The following is an 11750-nucleotide window of genomic DNA, read 5'->3' on the forward strand; positions in this document are numbered from 1 at the left end:
TTCTGGACAATGGCTGGCTAATAGTCTAATTATCCGCTTCTTTGTTATAGGCTAGGTAGACGTTTCCAAATTAAATGTCCAGGTTCTTTTGCCTATTCAATGTAAATTATCTATTCAATGCAGACAGTGGGAGCTTCCTTCATGGACATTGAATGTGAATTTAATTTACATTGACATACAGGAACTCAAATTAGCAGCTTCCATGAAGCCAGCTGCCAGACTGGCATACATACACATCTGACATAATACACAGCAGACAGAAAATGGGAAAATATGGCTTCTGTATTATCCCAACATCATAACTAGCTGCTATATCATGACACAGGAGACTTGTGCCTGTGCAGTAGAGCGACCCGACAGCGATCGGCCATTTCCGCCTATCTCCGAGCGGAGAGCCGATACTGCGCCTACGCTGGAGCCGGGAAGGTAAATATTTACATCCCCGCTGTTCGGGGAGCTTTATCGCTGCCGCTGTGGGACCGAGGAGAAGGGGGGGGGGGCCTCAGTAGGATCCGGAGGCTTCCCCCACCCGAGGTGAGTACCCCCCAGGGGAGGTTTTTTCGTTACAGGTTTTCTTGAATATTTAGTAGATCCTCCTTTTGCAGAAATTACAGCTTCTAAACTCTTCCTGTAGGTTCCACTAGGAGTCTGGATTTTGGTTTAAGGTATTTTGGACCATTCCTCTTTACAAAACATCTCTAGTTCATCCAGGTTTGATGGCTTCCGAGTATGGACAGCTCTCTTTAACGCCACAACAGATTTTCAATTATATTCAGGTCTGGGGACTGAGATGGCCCTTGCAGAACATTGTACTTGTTCCCCTGTATGAATGCCTTAGTGGATTTTGAGTAGTGTTTAGGGTCATTGTCTTGTTGAAAGATCCAGCCCTGGCGCAGCTTCAGCTTTGTCACTGATTCCTGGACATTGGTCTCCAGAATCTGCTGATACTGAGTGGAATCCATGCATCCTTCAACTTTGACAAGATTCCTAGGCCCTGCACTGGCCACACAGCCCCACGGTATGATGGAATCACCACCATATTTTACTGTAGGTAGCAGGTGTTTTTCTTGGAATGCTATTTTGTTTTTCCTACATGCATAATGTCCCTTGTTATGCCCAAATAACTCAATTTTAGTTTCATCAGTTCCCAGCCCCTTATTCCAAAATGAAGCTGGCTTGTCCAAATGTGATTTAGCATACCTCAAGCGGCTCTGTTTGTGCTGTGGGCGGAGAAAAGGCTTCCTCTGCATCACTCTCGCATACAGCATCTCCCTGTGTACAGTGTGCCAAATGGTTGAACGATGCACAGTGACTCCGTCTGCAGCAAGATGATGTTGTAAGTCTTTGTGCTGGTCTGTTGGTTGACTCTGACTGTTCTCACCACCATTCGTCTCTTCTGTTTATCCGAGATTTTTCTTGGTCTGCCACTTCGAGCCTTAACTTGAACTGAGCCTGTGGTCTTCCATTTCCTCAATATGTTCCTAACTGTGGAAACAGACAAATCTCTGAGACCGCTTTCTGTATCCTCCCTCTAAACCATGATGGTGAACAAACTTTGTCTTCAGGTCATTTGAGAGTTGTTTTGAGACCCCCATACTGCTACTCTTCAGAGAAAATTAAAAGAGGAGGGAAACTTACAATTGACCCCCTTAAATACTCTCTCATAATTGGATTCACCTGTGTATGTAGGTCAGAGGTCACTGAACTTACCAAGCCAATTTGAGTTCCAACAATTTGTTCTAATGGTTTTGGAATCAATAAAATGACAACGGTGCCCACATTTATGCATCTGCCTAATTTTATTTAAACAATTATTGTGCACTTTCTGTAAATGCAATAAACTTCATTTCACTTCTCAAATATCACTGTGTGTGTCTCCTATATGATATATTTAACTGACATTTTTTTATCATAACAACCAACGATTCATACAGGAAAATCATGACTATTAACAACGTTGCCCAAACTTTCGCATCTTACTGTATTTTCTATTTTAAATGTGCATTTTGCCTTCTCTCTGAAGTTCATATTTAAAGAGAAACCGTAACCAAGAATTGAACTTCATCTCAATCAGTAGCTGATACCCCCTTTCCCATGAGTAATCTTTTCCTTTTCACAAACCAATCATTGGGGGGCTCTGTATGGCTGATATTGTGGTGAAACCCCTCCCACAGTGTGATGTCAGGACCATGGTTCTGACCATCACACTGTGGGAGCCTTGTTGCATTGTGGGAACGACAGTTGTTTACAGTTGTTTCCAAATGCCAAAAAAAGCAAGCAACATCTCCTTCCACTGACATCACCTGCCAGCAGTAAAAATGTCACCATGTGATAAATGTCAGAATGTAAATCAGGGAGAATAAAGCATTTATACATAATTATTGTAAAAATAAAGCACTTTTTTATTACATTATTTCCACTGGAGTTCCTCTTTAATGTGGTAGTTTATGTATAATTCCCCTGATGTCATGTGAACATAAAAAAACTAGTTGGGAGGAGTCTGCTGTGGTATAGTCATCTACAAGCACTGTGTATGGAAAGAAGCAGCTACTACTGAAGCATTTCTGCAGTGTCCGCAGAAGCAGGTAATATTGATAAGCTGAAGCAGAACAGAATAAGTAAGAGTCAGCACACAGTGAAGACGGGGAGAATAGGATAACACTGCGACTTATAAAACAAGAACACAGAGACAAACAGATGCCCAAATGGTGGAGTATACATTGTAGGGAGGTTATAGAAATTGTATGTACATGTATTAAGTTGCTTGAGAGCAACCAACCATTAAGGTATGTGGAGAAGTCCCATCTCCAATCGGGTGTCCCAGATGGCCCTTCTGCTCTTTAGAAAAATTGTGTGATGGCCTGACAACAATGCTGAGGGCCAAAAATGATCACCTCCAAAGGCATGTATGGATTCACAATAGGGGGAAAAAGGCACCGAAAGTGTAAAATAAATTAAAAGCAAAAAAAAAATAGAAATGAAGATGTGATTTGCCTCAAGGATGACACTACATATAATTGTGCCAAAAATAATTTATTTACACAATGGCTTTAGTCAAAAGCCATTGTGTAAATAAATTCTTTAATATTGCTTTTCATTGATCTAATTTAGGTTATACTTTCTTGGGCACCCCTTTGTGAGCGCACACTGAAAATCATGATTGGGATTTAAACTACTTTGTGAACGTGATTACAGGTGCAGGATTTTATAAATGCAATCACAATTGATTTTTGATGTCAGAAAGAAAAGAGTGCAGTAAGAATTTTTAAATTGGTGATGTAAAAAAAAAAAAAATTCATTTAGTTTAGGCAGGAAAAACAGTGCTTGCACTACATTTGCGACTGGGTGAAAATCAAATCGCACCACTCTGAACAGAGCACCAGGCAGAGGCGTAGCTAGGGCTTTCAGCGCCCGGGGACAAAGATTATCAATGCGCCCCCTAAGGTGAAGGCTGCGCCGTGCCAAAAAAGGGGCATGGCCACATAATAACCGTGGGCGTGGTTATGGGTGGAGCCAAATGTACATGGAGGTTAGCAGGCTCACGCTCACCCACGCTCCCTCAGTATGTACCTTTCAGCATGTTCCAAGACAAATTCAGCAATCATGAGCCCCCCCATCAAGACAAATTCAGCAATCATGAGCAAATATGAGCCCCCCAACATGACCAACTCAGCAATCATGAGGCCCCCAACAAGACAAATTCAGCAATCATGAGGCCCCCAACAAGGCAAATTCAGCGATCTTGAGGCCCCCAACAAGACAAATTCAGCAGTCATGAGGCACATAAATAGACAGCATTTCACATAAATAGGCAGAGTGCCCCCTTAATATGCTAGACACCTCTCACCTGGCAGCAGTTCCCCAAAATACACTCAATCTGACAGCAGTGGTTCCCCAAAAATTGGTAGCCCCAGGTCTATAGGTGTCCCCAGAATAGGTGGCCAGCAGTGTAGATGTCCCCAGAACAGGTAGCCAGTGGTAGAGATGTCCACAGAACAGGTAGCCAGGGGTATATGTGCCCAGTATATGTAGGCAGGGGTATATGTCCCCAGTATATGTAGCCAGAGGTATATGTGCCCAGTATATGAAGCCAGGGGTATATGTGCCCAGTATATGTAGTCAGGGGTATATGTGCCCAGTATATGTAGGCAGGGGTATATATGCCCAGTACATGTAGGCAGGTGTATATGTTCTCTCAGTATATGTAGTCAGGGGTATATGTCCCCAGTATATGTAGTCAGGGTTATATGTCCCCAGTATATGTAGTCAGGGGTATATGTGCTCAGTATATGTAGCCAGGTGTATATGTGCCCAGTATATGTAGTGGGAGGTGAGTTCCGCCCGCTGCTGCCAGCCACCCGGACAATAATGGAGGGGACAGCGAGGGAGGGAGAGCACCCTAAGGTGAGGGAAGGAGGGGGGAGATGACCCTCTTCTCCACCGTCCGCACACCTCTCCCTCTTCTCTGCACTGCTCCCCTCCCCAAAAGAAACAAAAAAGAAAATAAAAACGCAGCTCAGCTGGGCGCCCTTGGGGACCCGGCGCCCGGGGGCACTTGTCCTACCCCGACCCCCCCTAGCTACGCCCCTGGCACCAGGATAACAGTGCTAATCATGGTGTCCATGGGATTGGCAAAACGCACATGCTTTGATTATTTATTGAAGTTGCATGCAGCGAGAACTAAGGTTCAGCCTTCCATCTGCCAGTCACCTTCTTGGCTGCAATTTAATGTCAACATTTGTTACAACCAGGGGCCATATGCAATTCACTTTTTCACCTGAGTTTTCTCCTGGGTGATATTTTCAAACTTGTCTATAAAATGCCCTTTAAACAAAATAGCAAGAAAGAAAATACTCAGAATAATTTTGAAAGTACTTTTGCACCTATATTGTCAGTTGCAAAGTGCTGAAAATGTATTTTAAATAGAAGATAAAAATGATCTGCTAGGAGAAAACTTAGGAGAAAAAGTGAATTGCATACAGTCCCATGTGTGGCATCTTTTGACTAGCTGGGTCATGTTGCATCTGAATGCAGCTGCGGCCGTGATCAGATGTAACCCAGTGTGTCAGATTCCTCTCCACTGCCTGTGCCAAGAACCTCCAGGGTTCTGCGTGAAAGAGGCCTTGTAGTGGTATATCATCGATATGTTAGCATCAGCTGAAGCCAAGTGATCAGGCAACACAGAGTACAAATAGACAACACAGTAAATGTCAGCATATCCTAACAAGACGTTTACAATATGACCAAAGTTAAATAGTGGGTAATGTAATAAAAGAGACATGCACGGAAGAATTATGAAAGTTATGTCTGCTTACATTAAATCTCCAATCAGTTGCTCAGGAGCAAAAAGGGAAAGAAAGAAGAGTTCATGGACTTTGCTGCATGAGTCCTGTAGTGAGCCTCATGTGAAATAGGCAATATTACTTACTTATCAGCCAGGCTACCAAACACCAGAGCTCCCAGAAGCACACCAGTCATGTAGATAGAGCGGGCCACCTGCTTCAGAGAACTTTGATTACACACCAGATTCCACTGTAGGAAAAACTCAGATATTTCAGATAGAAATATTTATACATATATCTTTATATAGATACACATACAGACAAGGGTCATGCATACATTTGTAAGAATCACCTAATCCTGTGGCCATCTATAACCCATACTGCTGAGTTATTAGCCTGCAGCTGTCCCTATATATTCCCCATGGAGGTCAGAGCACATTTGCTATCTGTGCAGCAAGGCTGGTATTGTCTGACAAATGAAGCCTTTCTTGGCAGCTGCTTGTAGGACATCAATGTCTGAAAAGTGTTGACCCCTCAGGGTTTATTTCATGGGGTTGAAAAAGGAATAGTCATTTGATGCAAGGGGAATGGGGATTGCATGGCAGTACAGTGCATGCCAGTGACCTCTTCTTAGCTTTACATCAAGGAATGGAATCTGCACTCTTGTGGCAAGAGAATAGTCTATTTTTATTCAAGCACAAACCCTAGCGAAATAATAAAATCGGTTTTATTTTATTGTTTGTTACTCTGTTTGGACTTTTCTCCTGTCACAAGAGTGGGGATTCCATTCCTTGATGTCTACCTGCTACCTTGTTTTTGCACCACTGGATCAGAAGGTGTAAGTTTGAGCGGTTCATTTGTCCTACTCTTCCCAACTTTAGTTTTCTGGATGGTGTGTGGCCAAGCATTTTCATGCAACAACAACATACTTCAATACCATTTCCCTTGGCAACACTGTTAAATTACCAAACACAGCTGCTAAATGTCTGTATTTGTGGAAAGATTGCCCCCTTGCATTTAGAAGGTTGATCCGCTTTTGTAGAAAAATTGTGTGTTACATATGTCATCAAGATAAAGGTCGTTTTGTAATTGAATGCCTTAAAATATTGTCTTTAACTCCAGTCTACAGCTGCAATATTCTTTTCTGAAGACGAGCTGGAAGCCGTGGCAACAGTATAGTTGGTGTTAAAGATACCAGAATGCAAGTCTAACTGTTTGTCTCATATGTGTTCAATGAGAGTAACATTTTTTGATTACCTTGCACCCCTACAGCTTCAACTGGTGCACTATAATGACACTTAAACTTCTCAGGGAGTAGGAATCCTCACAGCTGTGCGTATCCTGACCTTACATATGCAGAATAGTCACTCCCATCTCAATGACAGCTTACATCTATGATGACAGGTTTCTCAATTAAGCAAATGCAGAGGTTCGGAGGTAGGAAAAACACCAGAATACAGATACTGGTTTTATTTTTCTTAGAGATAGTGTAAGTACACGTTAAGTATGTGCTTAAAAGACAATGCAAAGTTAAATCTTACCCACAGAGCTGGGTTAGAATACTATCTTGGCAGCAATCAAAGAATGTGGTAGAATCAAAGAATAAATCATTTTAATGGAGTAATCTACAAGACATTTCTACTGCCATTTTGACAGCCATAGCTGTCTTATTTCACATACTGTGTCTAAGGCGAACCTCAATACAACCATTTTTGATTGGGGTTACTGCAAGAGGTATTGATGGAAGGTATTTTCAGTGGAGAACAGACACCAAAAAACCCACTTTGTGTAGCAAGGTTAGGAATGTTCATATATACACTAGCAGATTTTTAGTGCTGTCTGTGTTCCTACCGACAGAAATTCTCTTCAATTCTTGTTCATGTGATTTGAGTCACAAGTGACAAAAACGTGAAGTAAATCATTCCACCAGGAGAGGAGACTGGTAGTTATATAGCCCTCCCCCACTTGGTAAATGAATGAAAAGGGGCTTTTATATATATATATATATATATATATATATATATATATATATATATATATATATATATATATATATATTAAGCAGCTGTCCCACATGAAGCTAGGGTGCTCTCAGTTATAACTGAAAGGACAACTGATTTTCAAAGTAACGTCCATTTTTTCCTATGGTTCAGTTCCCACTATACGTATTTTAACTGAAAGCCTTTTTCACAATGCACAGCTATGGAAAGTTAAAACGCATCAGTTGTTCAGCGTATAGTGTAAAAGAGGCCTTAGGGCTTGTAAATACTGGCTGTGTTTTTAAAATCGCATGCAATTTTAAATCACAAGGTCTTTTGAAAAATCAAAAATTGGGATGACCTGTACACAGTGGTGCGATACGTTGTTAGAAAAACACAATTGCAGTGACTGCTGCGCTTTTTTAGCACTGAGTTTAAAAAATGCATGAAAAAAAGCAATGCATGCGATTTTCATTGCATTTTTTTAGGTACAGGACATAAGGAAAAGATGGGCTCAGCAAAATCGCATCCCAAGTAGAATTTTGATTTAAAATCGCAACTGCACCACATTTGCAATTGCGGTTGGCGATTTTCTGTGTGTAAAGGCTCCTAGGGATTGTTTACAGTGAAAGTGCAGTGTCAGTGCATCAGCTGCTGCCAGATGTGGTGCAAATGCAATGTAATTGCACCACATCCATTGCAGCGTACAATTCATTGTTACATGCATTTTCAGCACACAGCAGATGCAATGCAAATCACTAAGAAAAACAAGGAATCGGCGTCTGGTCACTGATGTGATGGCGCAGCACATTCACTGCAAATCAACCCTTAGCAGACTCTTCTGTCTAGCACAGGCTAATATCTGAAAGTTCTCTCCTAGGTTATATTTTTACACCGTATCAAATAAAATTCCATGCAAGCCACCAGCAAGCACTGAAATACTCTTTTGGTACTTTTACAACTGTGTGCTAAAAAGTTATTTTAAGCAGAAGATGAAAAATGATCTCCTAGAAAAAACGTGAATTGAATGAGGGCCACATGCTCATTTGCAAGTAACAAGTTCCTGTAAGTTATGTCCTAGGATATCATTTGCAGATTCTATTTAAAATAAGTTTTAAGCATTTTATAATCAAGTACCCAAAAGTTGGTCAAAAGAAGTACTATCAAAATGATTTTGAGTATTTTCTTGCTTGCTGGTGGTTTAAAAAGCATTTTATGACAAGGGCCCATATGCACTTGATTTTTCTCCTGCGTTTTCTCCTAAGTTTTCTTTTTTTTTCATCTTCTATTTAAAATAACTTTTTTTTTAACACTTTGTAATTGATAATGTATCAAAATGAAGGTTGAAAGTACAATCAAAATTATTTTGAGTATTTTATAAACAAGTGTAAAAATATCACATAGGAAAAAAACTCAGGCGAAAAGGTTAATTGCATATGAGCCAAGGTGTGAAAATATCAATTAGGTGAAAACTTAGGAGAAAAAGTAAATATGCATATGGGGCCCTGTGTCTTAGTTGTAGCCTTTATAGAAGTTGTGCTGTAGCTATGTTTAGTCCCATACCTCAGTAACAATTGTAGAGGAAAATACACTACTGTCGTATGTCCATCCATCTTTGCAGGACTCTGTTCTCCATCCTTTCCACTGATGTATTGTGGCATTAAGCAAAAATTCTTTGGCAATCTGATAGCGGACACATTTCTGTGGCTTCTTATCCCGGTCTAGTGGAATATAGAGCTTGGAGATCGGTGAGTGAACATAGCCATTGGTCCTGGCGGAGGGAAGTTTGCAGTGGTGCTCAGGGACTGCTCCAGTGAAGTTCTGTAGAAGATTGTGGCAAGCCAGCAAAGTCACAGGTATCAATAGAAGAATGGTGTGCAGTATCTGAAAACAGCCAACACCTCCTATAGATATTAGAATATCATTAAAAGCCATGACACCCTGTCACTGGTGGGGTCTCACCCTGCCCTCTAAGCAAAGTTAAATCCAAGTGGAGGGAAGAGGCTTTCCACTGTAATCAAGAGAAGCTAAATGGATCTTTCCCTCCTTATATTACTTTGAAACGTAGTGTAATATTTTTATTCTATAGTTAATTCCTGCCCATCTACCTCCCTGTGTCGTATTCTGCAAATGTTCCTCACTTCTCATGTTATACCAGCTTTGGCCAAAGTATGTCATTGTTCTAATAATACCCTTTGTTCCCTCCATGTTGCCATTCTGAGAATGTTACTCTTTCTTTCTTTGTCACGCAGTGTCCCAAAGCATGATGAAATGGCAATCCTTGGGCCCAGTGAACAAAGAGTGAAGTATGTGTTACTGGCTGTTTTACAGAAGGAAGCATGTACATGCCAAACTAAAAGTCTGCTGAATAAAAGGGTTTTACCAACTGTCTATGAAATCTTGACAATTACATACCTAAAAAAACATATAAAATTCCTGCAGTTAACAATGACCTCTTGTGTAATGCAAGCTTATTGCTTAACCACTTGAGGACCACAGTCTTTTCGCCCCTTAAAGAGAATCTGTACTCTGAAATTCTTACAATAAAAAGCATACCATTCTATTCATTATGTGCTCCTGGTCCCCTCTGTGCTGTTTCTGCCATTCTCTGCTGCAAACCTGGCTTGTAATTGCCAGTTTTAGGCAGTGTTTACAAACAAACTAACCAGCTTCTAATAGGCTCAGCTAAGCAGAGTGTGTTAGTCACACAGAGCCTGCAGGGGGTGTGTACAGCTTCTAGCTAATCACAAGCAGCCCTGCACATTCCAGTCTGACTGCCTCAGCCTGACTGTGCCGACTATAGAGAGAAGATTAGATCATATAACAGAGATAACACAGCTACTGTGCAATTAGGAAAAGCTGCAGTAAGCCAGACCACATTAGAAAAGGCATAGGAACTTATAGCATAGAAGAAATAAAGATAAACAATTTGTTACAGAGTCTCTTTAAGGACCAGAGCCTTTTTTTCCATTCAGACCGCTGCAGCTTTCACGGTTTATTGCTCGGTCATACAACCTAGCACCTAAATTAATTTTACATCCTTTTCTTGTCACTAATACAGCTTTCTTTTGGTGCTATTTGATTGCTGCTGCGAGTTTTAGTTTTTATTATATTCATCAAAAAAGACATGAATTTTGTCAAAAAATGATTTTTTTTACTTTCTGTGCTGACATTTTTCAAATAAAGTAAAATGTCTGTATACATTTTTGTCCAAATTTATTGTGCTACATGTCTTTGATTAAAAAAAAATCCATTCAGTGCATATTTATTGGTTTGGGTAAAAGATATAGCGTTTACAAACTATGGAGCCAAAAGTGAATTTTCCCATTTTAAAGCATCTCTGACTTTTCTGACCACCTGTCATGTTTCAAGAGGTGCTAAAATTCCAGCATAGTATAAATACCCCCCAAATGACCCCATTTTGGAAAGAAGACATCCCAAAGTATTCACTGAGAGGCATGGTGAGTTCATAGAAGATTTTATTTTTTGTCACAAGTTAGCGGAAAATGACACTTTGTGACAAAAAAAAAAGTTTCCATTTCTTCTAACTTGCGACAAAAAAAATGAAATCTGCCACGGACTCACTATGCTCCTCTCTGAATACCTTGAAATGTCTACTTTCCAAAATGGGGTCATTTGTGGGGTGTGTTTACTGTCCTGGCATTTTGGGTGGTGCCTAATTGTAAGCACCCCTGTAAAGCCTAAAGGTGCTCATTGGACTTTGGGCCCCTTAGCGCAGTTAGGCTGCAAAAAAAGTGCCACACATGTGGTATTGCCGTACTCAAGAGAAGTAGTATAATGTGTTTTGGGGTGTATTTTTACACATACCCATGCTGGGTGTGAGAAATATCTCTGTAAATGACAATTTTTTGATTTTTTTTTTACACACAATTGTCCATTTACAGAGATATTTCTCCCACTCAGCATGGGTATGTGTAAAAATACAACCCAAAACACATTATACTACTTCTCCTGAGTACGGTGACACCACATGTGTGGCACTTTTTTGCACCCTAACTGCGCTAAGGGGCCCAAAGTCAAATGAGTACCTTTAGGATTTCACAGGTCATTTTGCGACATTTGGCTTCAAGACTACTCCTCACGGTTTAGGGCCCCTAAAATGCCAGGGCAGTATAGTAACCCCACAAATGACCCCATTTTAGAAAGAAGACACCCCAAGGTATTCCGTTAGGAGTATGGTGAGTTCATAGTGTAGCTGACGCTGATATTTAGCATGTGTGTTACTATGACAGTGCAATGTATTATCTTATCTCAGGACAGTGTTCAGCAATATTGTACAGTTTCCAGTATTTTAAAATAGTTGTATTATATGTTTGCTAAAGATATACATACTTCATATTATGGATGGGCCCTTTAATGCTAAGTTGATTCCCCAAGTCTCATGAGAACCACAGAGCCAAGCCTCATTCTGGTATCTCTGCATATCCCATGAGCTATAGAGCCAAGCCTCATTCTGGTGACAGCATAG

At 40.7% G+C, this 11750-nt stretch overlaps 1 protein-coding gene across 4 annotated transcripts in view; it reads right to left on the reverse strand.

The window, feature by feature from the left end:
* LOC137538804 (solute carrier family 22 member 20-like) overlaps positions 1-9196 on the reverse strand; it is a 95763-nt gene extending 86567 nt beyond the window's left edge. For all 4 annotated transcript variants that reach the window (XR_011024885.1, XM_068261137.1, XM_068261136.1 and 1 more), the window contains exons 1-2: positions 8825-9196; positions 5429-5532 (exon numbers count right to left, since the gene is read on the reverse strand). Coding sequence is in view for 3 of the 4 variants with exons in the window: in XM_068261137.1 (XP_068117238.1) it covers positions 5429-5532; positions 8825-9196 (476 nt within the window). In the remaining variant the exon portion in view is untranslated. The remainder of the gene's footprint in view (positions 1-5428; positions 5533-8824) is intronic.
* Positions 9197-11750: the final 2554 nt, after the last annotated feature.

Source organism: Hyperolius riggenbachi, chromosome 11, assembly GCF_040937935.1.
Source record: "Hyperolius riggenbachi isolate aHypRig1 chromosome 11, aHypRig1.pri, whole genome shotgun sequence".
Classification (NCBI taxonomy): Eukaryota; Metazoa; Chordata; class Amphibia; order Anura; family Hyperoliidae; genus Hyperolius; species Hyperolius riggenbachi.